The 21,897-nt window shown below is 33.8% G+C and overlaps 2 protein-coding genes and 1 long non-coding RNA gene across 3 annotated transcripts; 2 read left to right on the top strand and 1 right to left on the bottom strand.

Annotated features, from left to right (window-relative positions):
- Positions 1–1,673: 1,673 nt before the first annotated feature.
- On the top strand, positions 1,674–5,628 carry LOC103499546 (uncharacterized). The gene is made up of 4 exons (XM_017046318.2): positions 1,674–1,805; positions 3,038–4,174; positions 4,267–4,383; positions 4,479–5,628. Exons 2-4 carry the CDS (start codon positions 3,041–3,043, stop codon positions 5,253–5,255), a joined length of 2,028 nt encoding a protein of 675 aa, XP_016901807.2. The 5' UTR covers positions 1,674–1,805; positions 3,038–3,040; the 3' UTR covers positions 5,256–5,628.
- Positions 5,629–16,789: 11,161 nt separating this feature from the next.
- LOC127143760 (probable disease resistance protein At4g27220) lies at positions 16,790–19,418 on the top strand. Its single transcript, XM_008457199.3, has 2 exons — positions 16,790–16,912; positions 17,515–19,418. The coding sequence occupies exon 2, from the start codon at positions 17,551–17,553 to the stop codon at positions 18,886–18,888; it is 1,338 nt and encodes a 445-aa protein (XP_008455421.1). The 5' UTR covers positions 16,790–16,912; positions 17,515–17,550; the 3' UTR covers positions 18,889–19,418.
- Positions 19,419–20,685: 1,267 nt separating this feature from the next.
- LOC127149423 (uncharacterized) lies at positions 20,686–21,272 on the bottom strand. The gene is made up of 3 exons (XR_007820994.1): positions 21,113–21,272; positions 20,944–21,039; positions 20,686–20,862 (listed from the first exon to the last, which is right to left on the bottom strand). It is a non-coding gene; the product is annotated as an uncharacterized LOC127149423 (long non-coding RNA).
- Positions 21,273–21,897: the final 625 nt, after the last annotated feature.

Raw genomic sequence — 21,897 nt, 5'->3', positions numbered from 1 at the left:
ACTCAAACAATTTGAAAGTGTGGAGTGGCATTACTTATACCTCTTTCCATGTCAAGAATGTGCAAAGGACTTAGTCATCTTGATTGACAAATGCAAGAGCTTTGGACCTCAATTGAAGTATACACATAATAATAATAATGGATTTAACTAAATTTGTATCGCTTATCTTATGCATCTCAACCACGGATTTATTGTATGTTGTTCCAATCTAATGCCCAATTCTATTCCCTCTCCTCCATTGTAATATTTTTCTCTTTCATTCCAAACATTGATAAAACAAATCTAATTGTGAGATATTGTCCTATAATTTATAGGATTATAATTTATAGGAAGATAATATTATAACTAAAATAAAAATAAAACAATAGAAAACCCACTTGGTTAGAGTAAGTATTGAGCAAAAAAAAAAAAAGAGTACCAAAATCGGTTTGAAACAGATCCATACCAAGCCAGAGTCGAACCGAGCACCCTACACTTCTCTTGGTACCAACCATCTCAATCCCTTGATCTCGATCCAACTAACCAAGGCTGAACTAAGTCACCTCTACTTCCTCACCTTTAGTTTGAAGGAATGGATTCTAACTTGAAAGAAAGGACTAAACTATTCTATTTAAAATAGAATGTTTATTTTTTTCATAATATAATGAGAAATCACAGTAGTGTCGTGGAGTTGAGAAGAAAAACTTTGGATTATGAAGATAATTTGATGAAGAGAACTTCATATGAATATCAACCATAGTCGAACTTTTTGTTGTTTTGGGTAATGTGATTGATGTTAGATTGGTTTAAATATTTAACTAATGGTTGATGGTAGGTAAGTAAAAGTGATTAAAAACATTTACTTCTTAGTTCTATGTAATTGCATGTAATAAGTTTGGAATAGTAGAAAAGTGATCAAACATACAAAGACCTAAAGCTCACTCTTACACCACTGGAATTCGAATATTAGACATTGAATTAAGAGATATCAACATCATCCATTATTTAACAACATATTTGGCCTTATACCACTAGAAACCTCTCAAATGTCTCACAAAAAACTATCTATCGGAGACATCAATATCAAAAATTTATCTCCAAGGATTGAGGAAGTAATCACGTTTGAAATGTGATTCCATAGAATTAAAAAGAATCAATAAACAAGCAAGCATATAGGTATTTCGAAAAATAAAAAAAAGAAATGATCGAGATATTCAATACCTTTCTAAACAGAGTATTGAAGAAATAAAACTTTATAAAGCATTTTTGTGAAGATAAATTTTGGGCTGCACAGAGAATTTGGTTAATTTATTACTAAGGAGTGTTCAAAATATATTCTGTTTTTTTTTTGTCAAAACATTGAATTGATTGGTAGATAAAAGTTGAATTGCATTAAATAAGTTAGGAGAACGTAGAAAAGTAATTAATTTTACAAAGTACGGTTTGTTTGAATTATAATTTTTAAGTGTTTAATTTAGAAAATAAATTATTTTTGAAGAAATTAAAGTATTTTAAAGCTATTTAAAATTATTTTTTTAAATATATTTTAAATAATTTTTAAAACATGAGCTTAATGAATTTTTTATTAAAATCAATCAAACGGAGGAGAAAAATAAGTTTTTTCTGAAAGGTTCATTTTTCAAAAACAAAAAAGGGGGTCATTTTTGTCAATTTTCTTTAATCTTGTCGGACATATTTATTTAAATAAATAAATAAGGAAATGAACAATCAAGGGAACGCGAAAGCCCTATCTTTCTAGATTGTTCATCGTTTCCAGACTTTCGGTTCTGTTCTCAGATCGCTCTCAAGTTTCGTCAGCTCCTCAGGTACTTTTCATCTTTTGAACCTCTTTCTACAACTTATTGTTGAACTTCGTTTGGTTTTCGAGCGAGAGTGGGAGATGAAATGGAGACGAAATGGAGCCGAAAGTGCCTAATGTCTTGTGTTTTTTGTTGCGGTAAATTGGAAATTTATGTTTGGTGTGAATGTTTTCTTAAGCTTGTAATTTCTGCTTCAGGAGTCAGGGCTTTGTAATTGGTTATGATAGGGCTTCGTATTTGGGTTAGAACAAGTTATAGTTGCTCAATAAGCTTGACGTCTATAGGGTTGGAGCTTGGGGCGTTAGGTTTTTTTTTTCCTCTATTCTTCATTTTAGCAATTGGGGTCCTTTGCTTTTTTTTTTTTTTTTTTTTTTTTTTTTTTGTAATTTTTATATTTGTATGATTGCTCGATAAGCTTGTGGTTTAGAACTCGAGTGGGAAACATCAGTGGCGAATTTTTTTTTTTTCGATCTTTCTATCAAGATGATATTCACTGACGTTCTATGAAGATGGAAAAAAAGGCTCAACATGACATGCCTTCTTTCTTTTGGAATCCAGACAAATGCTAGTCTCGTTTGTCCTTCTATTAGCATTACCTTCTCCAAAAAACAATTCCTTAAGCACTTCAAGTAACCTCTTTGTAATTTTTTTTTGTTAAAAGGACTTTTGATTCCTTAATTTTCCAGTACATGTTCTTTTGCAATCAATGTTTGGGAACGGTGATTGCCCATGTTATCCTTGAAAAAAGGTCCTCCTTTCCTTTCAAATCTTTATTTAACTTATCATAAACGTGTAGGTTTTTAGAACGCTTGAAATGCACTGGATAGAGAAAAAACAAAGAAAAGAATAAGCAATAGAAAGCTCGAGGCATACTATTATACAGTAGTCCTCTAGGGCTGTTTAGTGCAGTCTTTTTTTTTTTTTGTTTTTTAAATTGAATTATTTTTTTATTTGTGACGCACACACACTGTATTTAAATAACGAATAAATCTATGTGTAGATGTACTTATACATAAACATCATAATCACTATTCAATGTATTGAAGACTATTCATTTGATTTTTGTCACTCCTTTACTTCCTGTGATGAAAGAGGTTTAGAAAGTGTCATGGTTTGTCCTGTGAGATAGTTGAGATGTGTGTAAGCTGGTCCTGACACTCACGGATAAATGAAAAGAGGTTCAGAAAGGAATATGCTTTGCTGCGATATTGACTTTCTTATTATTTATATGTGAGTAGATCATGAAACAAGATTCAAATATGGAAGCAGATTCTGCTTTGCCTGAATGTGAGGAGAAGGAAGTAGGTGTGTCTGATGTAGAGAAAACGGAGGGGAATGTAGAAGAGTTCTCGACTGAACATGAAGGTAAGGAGAAAGAAGCAGTTTCTTCGGCAGTTCAAGAAGATAACAAAATGAAAGAAGGCTCCCCTACAGAACTAGTAGATGACATGAAAGAAGCTGTAACTGAAGTTAGGAGCACCACTGAAGCCGGGGAGTCTGCTGAAAAGGCCATCAAAGAAGGGTTGCGTAAAAAGAGAATTGTAAAAGTTTTGAAGGTAAAAAAGAAAATCGTAAAGAAATCCCCAGCTAATAGTGTGTTGAAAAAAAAAGAGGCACAGGTTGAACAGGAAGATGACAGAAAGGACAAAGAGGTTCCTGTAGCTCAAGAAGTGGAAGAAAGTATTTTGACTCAGAACCCCACTGAAAGTTCCAATCCAGAGTCAAAGAAGAAGAACAATGAAGTTTTAAAGGTGAAAAGGAAAATTGTAAAGAAATCTCCAGCCAGTAGTCAAAAAAAGACTAATAAGCTTCAGACTAGTCCTAAGGTGCAAGTCAGAAAGAAAGTGGAGAATAGTAAGAGTTTGTTGCAGGAGAATGGGGAAGGAAGTGAAAAAAAGGTAGAAGATACTGAGGAGCCTAACCAAAAAGAAAATGTTAAGAAAAGTGTATCAAAAAAGGAGCATATAGAAAAGGGAGAAGATACTTCTGCTAGTAAAAAACAAAATTCTGAGTCTAAAAATAGCGTCAAAGAAGGGAAGATCATAGAGAAGGCTGGTTCTTCAAGTAAGAGCATAAAGAATCAGAAAAAGAAAGAAAAGGTTAGAGAGCAAAGGATTCAAAGAGAAGATAATAGTAAAGAAAATCTTGGTGGACTGATTTTCATGTGCAGCGCAAAAACGAAGCCAGATTGTTTTCACTACAACGTAATGGGTGTTTCTGCTGGAAAAAAGGATGTTGTCTTGGCAATTAAGCCTGGGTTGAAGCTCTTTCTCTACGATTTTGATCTCAGGCTTCTGTATGGGATTTATAAAGCATCCTCTACCGGTGGCATGAAACTTGAGCCAAAGGCTTTTAATGGGGCTTTCCCTGCTCAGGTTCAAGTTTTGTTAGTTATTATAAACTACTCCAGAAGCTATTCTTTTCATCTGCCAAGGATATTGTCTCAATTCGAAAATTAAAATTTCAGGTGCGGTTCAATATTTACAAGGATTGTTTTCCACTACCCGAGAATGTTTTCAAGAAGGCTATCCAAGAGAACTATTATGAGAAGCACAAGTTCAAAGCCGAGCTCACTGTTAAACAGGTGGATGTGTCTGGTTTCTTCTGCTAGCTTGGGTTTTCATTAGCACTCTTGATTCTTTTTTTCCTTTGGTGACATTCTAGGATTTCATTTTTCAGGTTAGGAAGCTCTCAGATCTTTTCCGACCAGTTGCACTCCATTCGAGTGCTGCTCCTGTCTTGTCCCATGTGGAGGTACCAATTAGGGATAGAAATATTCATGGGAAAGCTAAAGACATTCGGGTTAGGAACTCCAAGTCCAAGGATGATGCCAGGAAATACCATTTGTCATCTCATGGAAGGGATCGACAGAGAGAAGAGGCACCTAGACGTAGAGAGGAGGTTCCTCGTGATTTATACCTAAGCGAAAGGGACTATCGAACATATGGGCTCCGGGCAGAGAGAAGAAATTTAGACCCTGTATCTCGATCTTCTTTAGAAACATACCGCGGGGATCAGGATAGGGACTATCAACTGAAACATCTAGAGCCTAGATACAGGGATGATGTCTCGACACACGCACAGAGAGAAATAGTCCGTGCGGATCAAGTATACTTTAACGGGAAAGATTATCCAGTTTACAGTATTGATTCTAGACAGCAAATATCACCTCTAAGACCAATATCTGCTAGTGGTACAGAACACAATGCTTATGATTCGATTTACAGTCGTCAATATGGCCTTTCCTCGATTGATCCATATCTGCTTTCATCAAGGAGGGAGGAAGCAGCCCCTCCAACTTATTCAAGAAGTTATGTAGCTGATGCTGAACCCATGAGACATGCTGCTGGTGCTCTATCGCATTACAATCAAGTGCACTATAAAGATGTGGAAAAAGATACAATGCCGGTTTCATCGCGATACTCATTCGCCGGTCCTTCATTCTCTTATCGCTAATTTAATTTCCATTTTTCGTCTGGAATTCCATATAGCACAAGAACTTTGATTGAGTATGAAATTTTGAGTCTCAGACCCTCTTTGTGCAGTTGGAATTCCATCTTACCCTTTTAGTAGTGATAATGTGATGATGGGGGAAATAGGGTTTCGGCCGTTGTATTGGATTATGTTGGCGAGTGCCTAATTACTTGCAAGATTGCTCTATCAAACTGGGGTTCTTAATCATTGCTGCACTTGTTTTTGACGTGTTGTAGAATTTGAGGATGATTGCAATTTGATTTGATGAAAAATCTCGAGTAGGTCAAGAATAATGTCAATATGGAGGACGATATTTATGTAGCACAATTGTTTTTAACGATTTCACTTTTTGCAACTTTAGGTAGTTATGTTAAAGTTAGGCAGGTTTGCATGTTCCTTACACTATTACTTTGTTTAAATTCTATTTTAGATGTTGGATTTAGTCGGATTAAAGAAGATTGAGTGATGATGGGCACTGGTTGCAATTTGACAATGCACTCTCCATTACGAGTTTACTCACATTTTTCAGACTAGGAATAATTAGAACTGTGAACAGAGACTTTCTAGTCAATGACTATCCTTTTTCGTGTTCAATGAAACACACAGGAACTTTTATTTGAATGGTTTTTGGTTCGAATTTGAATTCAATTTGGTAGATCGAGATGCGCAGAGACACTACGTTTCAATAACACTTGGATTATTGGAATTTTGGGAAGCAAAAGTTGAATTTTTGTTTGTGGAGTTCCAAAACAAAACTGAAATTCTGGAGAGAAGATAGTCTATAGTGTTAAATTACATAGATCTAACTAAAAATAAACCATGCCTGCTTATTTGGAATCATGTCCGCAACATTAATGCCCATTCGATGGCCACGCCAATAATTTTTAAAAGAAACATTTTGGTAGATATCAAAATAGAACAAAATTTGAAATTTAGGGAATGGAATGGAATGAGATTTAAACGTTGTTTATTATGGTATTTTGAACATATTTTAGGGTGTGATTGTTCTGTTGAATTTGGAAATAAGAGTCTGGAAGTAGGACTTTGTGTTGAAACTGGTATTGAGCTTTTGAAGGCTGAGAACAAAAACGCTTGGAACTTGAATTAATCACTTGGATGAAGTTGTCTGGAAGATCGCCGCCTAGATAGAATGCATAGATTGGTCACCTAGAGAATGCCTAGACTGATGGTCCCTGGAGGGAACACTAAGACAGTACGCCTAGCTTCAAGATAAAAACTTGTTAGATGAATGCTGAGTTGTGGAACACACTCTCTTTATAATGTTTCATGACTCTTTTCGAGTATAAGCAACTCTTAATATTGCCACATCACTCTAGGGTAAAACAGTTTAATACTTGACTGAAGTTGCATCGGAATCAATTGAAATATCGAACACTTTTGAAAGGCTACACTCGAAAAACAAAAATAAGAGAAGTGTAGAGAGAATTTTCTAAGGGACAAGCTTTTTAATGATTCAAAATGAGCCAAGAAGATGGACTATATATAGTAGGCTTCATAACGCTTTATGCTCGAGGATCTGTAACACCTCAATGATCATGCTAAAAACGTAACGCTTCAACGTCACGTTAATCAACGATTGATGCGTAAAGCGGTTAGAGCACCTAGCCCCTCAACGCATTACAAGATCTCAACAAATCGCCTCTTGACGTGTTTATACAATCTCAATGCCTCGTCTAATGCCTTCAAGGTTTCAACGTCCCAAAAAACTTTACTAATTTTTACTAGTAAGTTTATTTAATAAAAAATTATTATTATTTTATTCTTCACCTCATCAGTCCAATGATAGACGACGGCTATAGTGAAGAGAAATATCTAACAAATCCATATTTATCATTCTCCTGGCAATACTTTGTCACAGTGACCGCTGTAACAAATGTCTAACTTTGAATAGATTACACAACTACTACCTCATCTCATCGAAAACCCCACTAAGTTTTTGGTTGCCACTACAAAGTAGTCACCTCCATAAGCGTTTGATTTCCACAATTTCCGATTGCATCTCTCTTGCCACCGTCTCCTTAACTATATGGTGCTCCCCCCTCCACCTGCATATGGTATTCCACCACCATCAACTCCCGCATTGTCTCTTCACTGTCTCAGACAGTATCCTGTTGGCAACCTCACTACCATCTCCGTCCAGAGCTCTGACCCCATCAACATCGTACACTCCACCTCCAGCAGAGCCTCCTCAATCTCCTTCTCCTTGATCCAACGGAACCACTTTAAGAAAAAACAATAAAGTCAACTTTATTGTTTTTCCTTAGGATGCAGGAAAATCTTGTTGCTATATTCTCCCAATGCCATCACTTATTTCTTCTCCATCTTCGATTTTCACTACTGGAATACTTTGTCTGAAATTTCTCTCTAAGAAACTGCACACAGAATTTAAATTAATTATTTGTTTTTCCAGTCAAACTACATAGGAATTTGTAATCCAATAACTTAAAAATTGATTACAACTTAAAAATGGAAGAAATCAAGTGAGTAAAGATCAATTACTATGATTAACACGTATCATTTTCTTGAGATATAACTTTGTAGATATAATTAAATTTGGAAGAGAGGATGGTAAGAGAGAAGAGTGACATTATTATTTTTCTAAAATTTAGATTGATGTGTTATAATATATTTTAAAAAATAGAAAAAAAATATATAGAAAAACGGCTTCAAAATATGTTCAAATATAGCAAAAATTTACTATCTATTAGTGATAGCTTTATAGACATTTATAGTTGGTGGTCAATAAAATTTTGTTATAGTTATAAATAGTTGATTGGTTTTGCTACACATATATATATATTTGATTTTTTTTTTAAAATAACAAATTAATGTAATAAATAAGAACGTTTTAAATTTAATTTTTGTGACTAAAATGGTCAAGTTGAAACCATGAAATTTAAATCTACCTTATTCTTAAAAACCTGGAAATAGTGTTACATGGAGGCGTCAAAGCACAAGTTAGCACTTGGGAAACCTTTGTGATGTTTTTTTGTGAAATGCTGGCGAAGGTGTTCGACTTCAACTTGCTCCTCAAGAGATCCGACATTTGGATCAAACTACCATATTTGTCTTCCTACAAAGTTCATGGAATAGATGTAAGGATCATAAGGATCATTTATGCTGGGAAAAGCCTCCCACTTCTATAGGAGGAAATAAGAAAAACATAAGATAAAGATAAAAGAGAAATTAAGAGGAAACAATCCAAATCGGAAACACAAGAATTTAGGTGGAAAACACCCGGCTTGAAGAAAAACCATAGATAAGAAAGAAATCCACTATGTAAAAAATTGTTACAATCACAAAATAATCCCAATTACAGAGAGCACTCTCTCAAAACTTTTGACCATTCAGACATTTTTTTCTACTCTTCAAGTAGAGAATGTAAAAGGAATTTAATTAGAGTTAGCACACTAAAACTTAAAAGTATTTCTAACTGAGACAATTGAAAAATCAAAACACAGATTTTCTTAGGCTTTTTTAAGATAGAAAAATTCAGAACTTTTTTAGTGACGTTGGACAGCTGTACTCTTAATATTTTGTCAAAAGATCCAACAGTTTTCACCATCACCTGCCTTAAGCCTCTACATCAACTCCCACATTGTCTCTTCCGCCACCTTGGATCGTTCTACCGGCAACCCCACTACCCTCTCCCCCTCCGAAGCTCCACGACCCTGACCTCCAATCTCCTCCTTTTCGCGATCCACCAAAATCACGTAATTTGGGAAATTTGGTAATCAAATCATGGGAGTTATTTTAGGAACATTTGAAGGAATTGAAGTGCTTGTCTTTGGAGTTGTTGGTGACATTTGTTCTTGTGATACATTAGATCTAATAGAATTATTTTGCTGATGTGGGTGAAGATTTGAACTTGATTCTATGAGGTCTTGTTGAGGTTGACATAGCACATCTCTTTTCATCAAGCATCTCGATATCTTCGAAAACTCACCTCCAGCCTCGCTTTTTCACATCTCACAAAACCATTTGAGAATTTCCTCCATCGCCTCCATCGCCACCATCACCATCGACCTCTCCACGCAAACTCACATCCCTCCCACTTTAATCGGAGCAGAATATGAGAGTAAGCTAATTTTCAACACCCGCAACTCGTGGGTGTGGGTGTTCAAAATCAATGACGCACATATGCTGCTCCATTGATTTATTGCCATTATCATTCGAGCATATTTATGAAAGAATGTCATGTTCAACTATTGTTAAGTTATGTCTTTTGAGATATATACGCAAAGATAATAAGCATAAGTGACTTGGACAGTTGTAAGCAAATTACATACTCTACTTTGTTAATTTGAAGGAAAAAAAATTCATCGACATTTTATGATATACATACTAAATCGCTTGCCATATAAAACAAAGATGGTTAACTCAATTTAGTTGGAGGTACTTATCGAGAGAAGCTCTTAGGACATCATCCGAACTTCATCACACATTTTCATAATAAAAGTATGAAGTCTCCATTTTTGTCCAAGTCTGAATATTTATTAATATATATAGTTTATAGGTTTAGTTAATTCAAGTCTTATCTAATTTATTGTTTCTTCTTAGAAGGCAGGGAAATCTTGTTGCAGTATTCTCCCAATGCCATCACTGGAAAAACTTCTCTGTATGCTGGATAGTGTAACATGCAATTTTTGAAGAATACTCCAGTAATTTCCTGCATATGTAAACAATTAGAAGTTGTTAATTACATTGGTTTGGTATATATCTATATGTTTTAGAAGGAAACCAAAAGAAAAAAAATGAAAAAAGGGCACTGATCACCTTTTGTGCAAAATCACCATTTCAGTTTGAGAATTGATCAACTTGGCAGCATGATGAATTGGATTGGGGTCTATATCTGCCTGTTAATTAAGTAATTGATTAGTGTTATTTTGAAGCAAATTAGCGTCATGTTTAAGAGTGATTTTGAAATAATTAAAATCAGTTCTTTTTCCGACGATTCTAAAATAGAGATAGATGCTCGAGGGGAAGGGTTGATTTATTGAGGATTTTTTTTTGAAAAGGATACAAGGTTAAAGGTATACCTGAAGATCTTTACTAAGTTGACCATCATCTCCTAGAAGATATTTCATTAAAAACAGAGGAGTACAAAAAATTTAGAGCTAGGTGGACGAGTTCTTGGGGATTTGTTTTCCAAGTGCGCTCTTCACTTCATGTTTCAATCCTCATCTCTGTAATTTTTTTTTTGTTTTATTTTGCAGAGAACGGGAGGAGAGCTTTCCATGTGAAACTTATAAATGTTTTTATAAGTTTTTATCATTTAAAATAATGTCATCAAAATGTAACGAAGGAGTTCTTTCAAAAAAGATATTTAAAATGTAAAAGAAAAAAAAAACAATTGAATGAGACATCAAAATGAATTAATATTTTATTTACAATCGATAGAATTCGGTGTATTATATTACTAGTGTTATGAGTGCACCAGATATGATCGACTCAAAACTTGACTTAGACTTTTAAAAAAATTATAAAAATAAATAACAAAACAAAAAAGTATAAACAAAAATAAGCTTTTATGAGCATAATTTCAAAAAACGAAAAACCAAATGGTTTATCAAGTAATTTTTTATATCTATATTTATGTACGTATATATATAGCATTTTTCTATAAATAATTTACGTAGTGTAGGTCAATAGGTGCACTGAATTATTTCAATTACTAGGTTGACACAATCATAGTACCCTCATCAACTCCCACTTCTCTTAGTTGATGTTCAAAATCATATTGAGTCACAAAGCCAACTAGAGATCAAAGGCCGAAAAATCACCCTGTGGCTACGATGAGTTCTCGTTCTTTTGTTTGAAATTTCTTTGAAAATCCAAGATCGATCATGTGGAGGCTTAAGGTAGGGTGATGGGTGATGGGTGATGGTGGAAATGATCCTTACCTCTATTCTATGAACAGCTTTGTACTAAGAAAAATATGAGAATTTGATCCAAATGCTGGAACTCCTGGAAAACAAGTAATTGAAGTCAAACTTCTTCGCCAGCATTTCATAAAAATCCGTCTAGGGAAAAATGTTTTCCAAGTGCTGACTTGCTTTGGCACGTCCAGGTAACATTGTTTCCATGTTTTTAGGAATATGTATGTTTAATTTGAATGTTTCAACTTGACCATTTTTGTCAGATAAATTTTAAAAAGTTCTTATTCCAATTTTGTTAGATTAATTCGTTTTTTCTTTTCAAATATATATAGTAAAATGAACCAGATTATTTATAAATATTGCAAACTTTGACCATATACTATATGATAAATGTCCATATGGAACTATCACGAATTATCACTTATAGTTAGTACAATTTTGCTATAGTTCAAAATATTTTTAGCAGTTTTGTCATTTAAGATAAATTTTTCTGTTTTTTTCAAATTTTTAAACATATCATAACATGATCATGTAAATTATAAAAAAACTCTCTCTTCTCTCTCTTTCCATCTTCTCCTTGATTTCCTTTTGCCGTCTTTGAAATTTAATTATATCTACGATACATTAAGTTATATCTCAAAAGAAATAAAACAGGTTAATTATTGCTAAACTATACTCACTCGATATCTTTAATTTTATTGGATTACAAATTTGTACGGAGTTGAATGGAAAAACAATAATTAATTTAAGTGATATGGTTGCAATTTCTTTCTTTTTTTTAGAATGTAACGAGGGGGAGATAAAGCTACCAGTAAAATGGTAGGAGAACTAACTCGCAAATATTATTAATAATAAAGAGGGTTGGAGGAAAGCCCAAAGTTTTTTTGAAATGGAAACATATAGTGGTATAGTGAAAAACCACTATACCACAATTCATTAATAATAGGCAATGTTACAAATGTTTATATTGGCTTGGTCAACATATGGGAAGACATTGGAACTTTAATGAAATATGGTCAAGTAGGAACTCGTTGTTCAAAGACTACAACCAAACAACTTATGAGGAAAGCCCAAAGTTAATTAGTCATACAATGATTGGAAATTAAGAGCAATCATATTAGGTTGATAATTTTTGAATAAGGACTTCTACTACACTATATGATAAATGTCTATATGGAACTATCACGAACTATCACTTATAGTTAGTAAAATTTTGCTATAGTTCAAAATTTTTTTACCAGTTTTGTTATTTAAGATAATTTTTTCTATTCTTTTCAATTTTTTAAATATATCATAACATGAACATGTAAATTATATAAAAAAATTCTCTCTTCTCTCTCTTACCACCTTCCCCCAATTTCCTTTTGCCATCTTTGAAATCTAATTACATCTACGAGACATTAAGTTACATCTCAAAAGAAATGAAACAGGTTAATTATTGCTAAGCTATGCTCACTCAATATCTTTAATTTGAAGTTATTGGATTACAAATTCTTATGGAGTTGAACGAAAAAACAATAATGAATTTAAATGATATGGGTGCAAAATTTCTTTTTTCTTAGAATGTAACGAAGGGGAGGTAAAGCTACCAGTAAAATTGGTAGAAGAACTAACCCACAATATTATTAATAATAAAGAAGGCTAGAGGAAAGCCGGAAGTTTTATTGAAATGGAAACATATAGTGGTACAGTGAAAAACCACTATACCAGTACATTAATAATGAGCAATGTTACGAATGTTTATATTGGCTTGGTCAACATATGGAAGACATTGGAACTTTAATTGGAATATGGTCAAGTAGGAACTTGTTGTTCAAAGACTATACAAGCAAATAGCTATATCTCTAAACTATGAGGAAAACCCAAAGTTAGTCATACAACGATTGGAAATTAAGAGCAATCATACTAGGTTGATAATTTTTGAATAAGGACTTCTACTGCATCAAAGCGTTAGTAAGTTGCAAGTATCCTTCCATAAGTTAAGCGCACTCTTCTCATTGTTACGGAAGATTCTGTTGTTTCTTTCAAGCCATAGGGGCTAAAAGACAGCTAACCCAAGGTTGAAGTATATGATGTTTTTCCTATTGCTTTTGTTTATATATTGCATAGGTAGTGACAGACCGATTTGACGTCATTGCCCATATTATTGTGGCCAGTCACCACCTGAAATTTATCCCAAAGAAACTTAGCAAACTTGCAATCCATGAAGATATGCTCCTTGGTTTCACAATCAGCTTTGTATAGGGTACACCAGTTTGGATTAAGACAAGAGTTCGACTTCTTCCTTCTTAAATTCTCAACAGTATTAAGCCCTTCGTGGAGCTAAGGGTGCAGTTTCTTAGAGAGAGAAAATTCAAACAAAGTATATAACAAGCGAAAGTTGAAGATAGAGAAAGAAATAAGTTATGGAAAGGCACCAAATGCAGTGAGAAGAGGAGCACATTTTCTAGCAGCCATACAAGCAAGCGATGGGCATTGGCCAAGTGAAACAACAGACCCTCTATTTTACTTGTGTCCTATGCTAATTTGCATCTAATGGACACAATATTGAGTCCTGACCACAAGAAAGAAATGTTGCGTTATATATGCAACTATCAGATAAACCATAGTTTCTTATCATTTAAATTTATAAATTTCAAAGTATAGTGGTCGAACGTGAAACATAAAACATGTATTTCTGACTCTTCTCATTCTCTAATGTACCGAAAGGAAGAAAACAATCACTCACTTCTAGCATATTAAATATATAGAATTTTCTCTGGAAGGTTCAGATTCTTTGAGTATATATAAAAAATAACTCATAAAACATGCTTATTATCTTTGAGTATATGTCATAAAAGAAATTACATAACTTAACCAGTTGTACACGCATTGCATTCTTTCGTAAATATGTTCTCAAATGGTAACCGCAATAAATCCTTGAAGCAGAACATGTGAGTGTTAATTTTCTAATACCCACAACTCATGTTCTGCTCTAATTAAGGAGGGGGGAGGGAGGTGAGTTTGCGGAGATGCCGATGGTGATGGCGGCAATGGGAGGAAATTCATAGAAGACTTAGACATTCTCAAAAAGGGATAGCATTTTGCATAAATTTGAAATCCATTAGATTTTTCTTGTAGAAAAACTTTATAAGAAAAAAAAAAAAAAAAGACAAAAATGAAGTTTGAATCTTTGAAGAATCCGTGTATCTAGGGAAATTCACTTTGAAGCAACTATTCCCCAGATACACACATCCTGATATTTTATTTATTTCATATTTGAATCAATTTAAGAAATACCTAAAGTTAGGGAGTTATCAATGGGTAATGTTGCTCCAGTACCCAACCAAAGGGCTACTGCAGTACCAATCAAAAAGGCGGTTGTCGCTGAGATGAGAAAAGGAGGTCGGAGGTGAATGCTCATATGGGCTTGTGTGGGTTATATGGCAGCGGTGCCGGCACAAGGGGAGGATTAAAGTGGTCTCGCTGGATCAAGGAGGAGGAGATTCAGGAGGTGGAGTATGTACGATCTTGATGACTCACAGCTTTGACGGAGTCGGTAGTGAGGTTGCCAACAGGAAACTGTCTGAGATAGTGAAGAGACAATGCGGGAGTTGGTGGTGGAATACCATATGCAGGTGGAGGGTGGAGCACCATATAGTTAAGGGGACGGTGGCAAGAGAAATGCAATCGGAAATTGTGGAAATCAAACGGTTATGGAGGTGATTACTATGTGGCGGCAACCAAAAAACTCGGTGGGGTTTTCGATGAGATGAGGTAGTAGTTGTGTAATCTATTCAGAGTTACACATTTGTTACAGCGGTCACTATGACAAAGTATTGGAAGGAGAATTTGAGTTGCACGAGGGGTATCGAGGAAGTGTGGAGATAGAAGAATGTGGGAAGAAGAGGAGGGGTTTAGTATGGCAGCAGAATGATGATTAAATATAATAATATTAATATTAATGTAACGCCCTAAGCTCAAGATTTGGAAGCTTGTTAGCGTGCGTTTAACTTTGAAGTTTTTATGACTGAGTTATCGAAGAAGGGTGCACCTTGTTGTATAAGTATTAACTTTTAATTTTTTTGAGTTTTTTTTAATCTTACTTTCATGTCTTTAGCATCACTTTCATTCAAATAGAATATCATTTCATTCGTGTCCCTTCCTAATTTAGGGCGTTACAATTAATATTAATACTAATATTATTGTTACTATTTATTTTTCTACTAAATATCAAACATTATATATTTCCTTAACCCTTCTTTTCCTTAATTAGATTTCCTCTCTCACCAAACTTCAATAAATTAATACTAAAAAATTTAAAACTTCATAGAATAAGACAAATAGGTTGAGAAAATACCTCAAATTTTGGACCGTCAATAACAGAATATGAAATTTTACTATATTTGACATTTTTGACGGTTCCCTTTTTTATTTTTTGTTTTTTAAATTCAATATATTTTTCTTTTAACTAATAGGCTTTTTGGTTTAATTTAACTTATGATTTATAATTTCTTATTTTTTTTTCATATATATATATATATATATATATATATATATTTATTTATTTATTTTTTAAAAATATGACAAAATCGACCAATATTTACATTATTGTATAGAATAATTTTGAAAACGAAAAAAGTGTACAGGTTTGTGTAAAATACTAAAAATGCCTCAATCAACACACGATTAATCAGTCACACGTGATTGTGTAATTCTTTTTCTAAATGATCATGATGCATGATCGTGTAAGTGTAGAAAATGATAAACGATCGTGTAGTTCTTTTTAAAGATGGGAAAAACGCTTTTCAAATCTAAACAGTCGTGTTGATCACCTTAAATGATCAAGTTAATTAAGGTATGCGATCGTTTAGCTCTTATCCGCATGATTGTGTAGTTTTTTTTAAACGATGGGAAAATATTTTTAAATTTAAACGATTGCATCGACCATGCTAAACGATCGTATTGACTAGGTAAATGATCGTTTAAACCACATATACACGATTGTGTAGTTTTCAAATCTAAATGATTGTGTTGACTATACCATGATCGTGCTGACCAGATAAGCAATCGTTTAGATCACAAAGTGATATTTAAATGATTTTGATGTTATGGAAGAGGAAGAAGAAAAAAAATATGAAAGAAGAGCTGAAGAAATCTGAAGAGATGATGAATAAATCGCAAATAAGAAAGAAAAGCAATGAATGGTCTGCAATATTAAAATCAAATATGAAATTTATAAAAAAAAATACCTATTTCATGAGCTCTTTGATTTTGTTATCGTAAATATTTTTATGTTTTGTTATATTTACGATAGCTAACTACTTTTTTAAGTAAAACATTTGAATTGAATTATAAAAAAAAAAGATTATTGAGAGCGGAACTAATTCGGTCTTTTCTAAAAAACTGAAATCATTAATTTTTGCAAATATAATTTCAAAGAACCTAAAACAATGATCCATTCATACATAATGTGTTTGGGATAAGATTAGAGTAATAAAAAAAAAATGAAAGGTTGTCAACAATTCGTGAGATTTGACAAAACAATGTGATTGGTGAAATAAAGCATCGTGTGGTCATTTTCAAATACTCTTCTTACGTTTTCTTTTTTAAAATTAAATAACAAATACTTTTCCACTACTTTTCTTCCATTGACTCCTCAACTAATAATTTTGGTCTTCCCATTATTATCTTCTTCTTCTTCATTTTTCTCTGCACTGTCTCTTCTCCATTTCAACATCTTCTTATATCTTCATTCAGGTTAAATATTTCATCCCTTACCATTTTTATTTACATTTTCCATCTGACCATTTCTATACTTATAAACTAGATAATTTGTTTAATTTTTTTTTAGATAGTTTTTACTTGGTGATCTGTATGGGGCCGTTTGGGAGAAGGGTTGGGTTATGGGGGGTTAGGGTTATGATAAACCTAGTATTATGATAAACCTAGGATTATAATAAGATGTGTTTGGGGGAAGGGTTATAAGGAAGTGTTATGATAAGATGTGTTTGGGGGAAAGGTTATGAAGGAAGTGTTATGATAATGTTGTGATAAGATGTGTTTGGGAGAAGGGTTATGTGGGTAGGATTAAGGAAAAGTCGAAGAGAGTTAAGGAAAAGTTGAAAAAGGGTTAAGAAGTGTTAAAGAAAGGTTAAGGAAGGGTTAAGGAGTTAAAACTAGGGTTACATAACCCTTCCCCCAAACGAGGGTTGGATTACATAACCCTAATCCCCATAATCTAACCCTTCCCCCAAACGTCCCCTATGTGTTCACTCCTATTTTTCTGTTAGGTAAAATCTTCAAAATTATTATGGTTCATTCCTTTTGGGTTTTTAGCTCTTAAAGTATTTTTTTTGTAGGTTTTTGATCATTTTCAAGATCAAGAACAAGGCATAATGGACATCCTTATTTCAGTCACTGCAAAAATTGCTGAATACGCTGTTAAGCCTGTTGGACGTCAACTTGGTCATGTATTTTTCATTCATTCCCACTTTAAAAAACTCAAGACTCATGTAAAAAAGCTGAAGATTACAAGAGAATCTGTGCAACACAACATCCATACTGCAAGAAGAAATGCTGAAGACATAAAACCTGCTGTTGAGGAATGGTTGAAAAAGGTTGATGACTTTGTTCGAGAATCTGACGAGATATTAGCCAATGAAGGTGGGCATGGTAGACTCTGTTCCACCAATTTGGTCCATCGACACAAGTTAAGTAGAAAAGTAAGCAAAATGGCATATGAGGTTCTTGAGATGAAAAATGAGGGGGAAAGTTTTGATACGGTATCCTATAAAAATGTTATCCCATCGGCTGATTGTTCACTGCCAAAAGTACCTGACTTTCTTGACTTTGACTCAAGAAAGCCGATTGTGAAACAAATCATGGATGCACTCTCTGAAGATAATGTCCATAGGATTGGAGTGCACGGGATGGGGGGTGTTGGCAAAACAATGCTAGTGAAAGGAATTATAAGAAAAATTATTGAGAGTAAGTTTTTTGATGAGGTGGTAATGTCCACGATCAGCCAAACACCAGATTTTAAAAGTATTCAAGGACAACTAGCTGACAAGCTAGGTTTGAAATTCCAACAAGAAACGTTAGAAGGAAGGGCTCTTATTCTACGAAAGAGGTTGAAGATGGAGAGAAGTATCCTAGTTGTGTTGGATGATATCTGGGAGAATATTGATTTGGAAACAATAGGAATTCCAAGTGTTGAAGATCATATGGGATGTAAGATCTTGTTTACCTCTAGGAACAAACATTTGATCTCAACTCAAATGTGCGCCAATAAATTTTTTGAGATAAATGTTTTAGGAGAAGATGAGTCTTGGAATTTATTTAAGGCAATGGCGGGTGAAATTGTTGAAGGAATTGAGTTGAAACCTATAGTCATTCAAATTGTGAAAGAATGTGCAGGTTTGCCTATTGCTATTACTACTGTTGCTAAGGCATTACGAAATAAACCTTCCGACATTTGGAATGATGCCTTAGATCAACTTAGAAGTGTTGATGTGGGTATGACAAACATTGGGGAAATAGACAAGAAAGTGTATTTGTCACTAAAATTGAGTTATGATTGCTTGGGATATAAAGAGGTTAAGTTATTATTCTTGTTATGCAGCATGTTTCCAGAAGACTTTAGCATTAACGTGGAAGAGTTGCATGTTTATGCAATGAGCATGGGTTTCTTACATGGTGTTGATACTGTGGTAAAAGGACGACGTAGGGATTAAAAAATTGGTTGACGATCTTATATCTTCTTCTTTGCTTCAACAATATTCAGAGTATGGGTACAATTATGTGAAAATGCATGATATGGTTCGTGATGTAGCCCTATTAATTGCATCTAAGAACGATCACATACGTACATTGAGCTATGTGAAAAGTTTAAATGAAGAATGGGAAGAAGATAGGCTATCGGGTAATCATACCATAGTGTCCATTCATGATTTACATTATCCTCTCCCGAAGTTAATGTTACCCAAAGTTCAATTATTAAGGTTAGTTGGACAATGGTTGGAACATAAGCGTGTGTCGGTGGTAGAAACTTTTTTTGAAGAAATGAAAGAGCTCAAAGGTTTAGTATTAGAAAACATGAATATATCATTGATGCAACGACCATCTGATCTTTACTCCTTAGCAAACATTAGAGTATTACGTTTACGGGGATGTGATTTAGGGAGCATAGATATGCTTGGTGAACTAAAAAAGCTTGAAATTCTCGATCTTAGTGGATCTAACATCATCCAGATTCCTACAACAATCACTACAAGAAATTTGGCCTTTAATGTCGGTTTAAAACCGACATTAAAGGCCTTTAATGTCACTTGGCGACCGACATCTTTGTGAGCGTTATTAAAGGCCTTTAATGTCGGTTGGGCTTTAATGTCGGTTTATAACCGACATTAAAGGGGTCTTTGATGTCGGTTATAAACCGACATTAAAGACCTTTGATGTCGGTTATAAACCGACATCTTTGAAGGTGTTATTGAAGGTCTTTAATGTCGGTTTATCTTTAATGTCGGTTTATAACCGACATTAAAGCTGTCTTTAATGTCGGTTTATAACCGACATTAAAGATGTCTTTAATGTCGTTTTTAAACCGACATTAATGTTGCTTAGTGCACATCTTTAATGTCGTTTTTCCACCGACATTAAAGACACATTTAATGTCGTTTTTCCACCGACATTAAAGACACATTTTATGTCGTTTTTTAAACCGACATTAAAGACACATTTAATGTCGTTTTTAAAGATTCATTTCATGTCGTATTTATAATAGTTTTTATGACGGCAAAACCGATATTATTTGAGTCGAACTACGTCCGGAAATGTTCGTCATCGTATATTGTAAAAAATAAAAAAATTGCTTGCACACTAGCTATAATGCCTACTACTCAATGCACACAATAATACCTAATTCACCTGCAATGCACACAATAATACCTAAAATTCCAGCATACACTTCCAACACTTACATATAGTCACATATCAATAAACACAACTATATTCAATACTATAAGTCCAACTACTCCAAATCCTCCAATATATACACTTATATATAATCACACATATCAAACAACACATCCTACCATCCATGGCAAACCAATAGTAAACACCTAAAACGCATAAGATCCAACACTAAAATACAAGCACACTTTTCCACACTTCCATATAGAACTACAACAAATACACATCATCCAACACTTACATATTATAAACACAACTATATTCAACACTATAAGTCCAACTACTCCAAATCCTCCAATATATACATAATCACACATATCAAACAACACATCCTACCATCCATGGCAAACCAATAGTAAACACCTACAATGCATAAGATCCAACACTAAAATACAAGCACACTAACGCCATTAAAGATAATATATAAGATCGTGATTTATAAACACAATAGAAGGTTCCTTCACTAACTAAAGTATAGGTACAAACTATCTAACAAACAACAATTAGTACGGGACCACATGCCCTTCAAAAAACTATAGGACTGCCGTCCCCTACAAAAACTTAACTCGACCAACTACTAACCTAACTACAAAAATCAACTACTAACCTAACTACAAAAATCAACTACTAACCTAACTACAAAAAGCAACTACTTACACAAATCTGCTAACAAAAGCTGCCCATTCAGTTCGAATCTCATCAATCTCCTCTTGGCTATATGCATTTTTGGTATTGAACTACACACAAAGAGAAAGATATGGAAAGTATGAGTTTGGATCACAAATTGTAATATGTAAAAAGTTAAAGTAGAAACTTACAAGGTTAGTAATAGAAGTACTAGAATTATGCACTATCTCATGTATGTACTTTTGCACGTAGTACCCGCACCCTACAGAATCCAATTGACGAGGGCACTGCATGTATATCAATTGAATACAAATTAATCTTATGTTTCATAAAAAGTAATAACCTGTAAATGCAAATTACCTTTACAGGTCTCCATTTTGGAGTTGATCGATAGCGTTGTAGATCGTGTTTCGCTTGCCATGTCTTCAACCCTCTAAATATTTTTAAACATTAGAAGACAAGAAAGTTAAATAAGAAGTAATAAAGTAAATACACTTACACATTTATGATTCCATGAATGTCTTCATTGACTTTACTCCGAAGAGAGTCCAAAACATAAACGCAATTTTCACGAAGATCGATAACATGCAACATCCAATGAAAACTACAATAAACAACATCTTCAATGTGAGTACACATTTAAGCTCAATGGAAATATATTAATGTGTTTCTCTTCTTTATTTACCCGGTATTATATGGAATTAGCACTTTCTGTTCCAAGTTAACTGCTTCTAGCTGGTTGGCTAAATTTCTGGATCGAAGATCACGATCTTTGATATGTGACGATATTTTTGATTGGTCAATGACAAAAAAATTCTTTGCACAGTCACATTTATCCCAAAGACATCTAAGTAAAAGCAACCATAGTTAAAATATCAACAAACTAACTACAAAAGTGGTATTGGAGATAAAGATGAGTATAAGTTGTCTACTTACGTAATATACGCTAGTATACACATATAGCCGATTTCAACCATGCCGCAGTAATGCAACAAATCTTCACGAGCTAAATAAACAAATTTGTCACTTCCAAATATGTGCTCGTTCATTGGGATGCGAATCATGTCTACATCCTCCATGTTCTTCATGGCATGTCTATTTAAAAGCTTAATAATGCCGTTAACGTCAGTATAATTTGAAGGGTA

The sequence above is a fragment of the Cucumis melo genome, chromosome 5 (assembly GCF_025177605.1).
Source record: "Cucumis melo cultivar AY chromosome 5, USDA_Cmelo_AY_1.0, whole genome shotgun sequence".
Lineage (NCBI taxonomy): Eukaryota > Viridiplantae > Streptophyta > Magnoliopsida > Cucurbitales > Cucurbitaceae > Cucumis > Cucumis melo.
This window is presented reverse-complemented; position numbering and strand designations above follow the sequence as displayed.

What these genes read in the sequence shown, in the direction of transcription:
- LOC103499546 (XM_017046318.2), top strand. Translation starts at nt 3,041, where the DNA reads ATGAAACAAGATTCAAATATGGAAGCAGATTCTGCTTTGCCTGAATGT. An exon ending in ATGGGGCTTTCCCTGCTCAG is followed by an intron (nt 4,175 to 4,266) that starts GTTCAAGTTTTG and finishes TTAAAATTTCAG; the next exon opens with GTGCGGTTCAATATTTACAA. An exon ending in CCGAGCTCACTGTTAAACAG is followed by an intron (nt 4,384 to 4,478) that starts GTGGATGTGTCT and finishes TTCATTTTTCAG; the next exon opens with GTTAGGAAGCTCTCAGATCT.
- LOC127143760 (XM_008457199.3), top strand. Translation starts at nt 17,551, where the DNA reads ATGGACATCCTTATTTCAGTCACTGCAAAAATTGCTGAATACGCTGTT.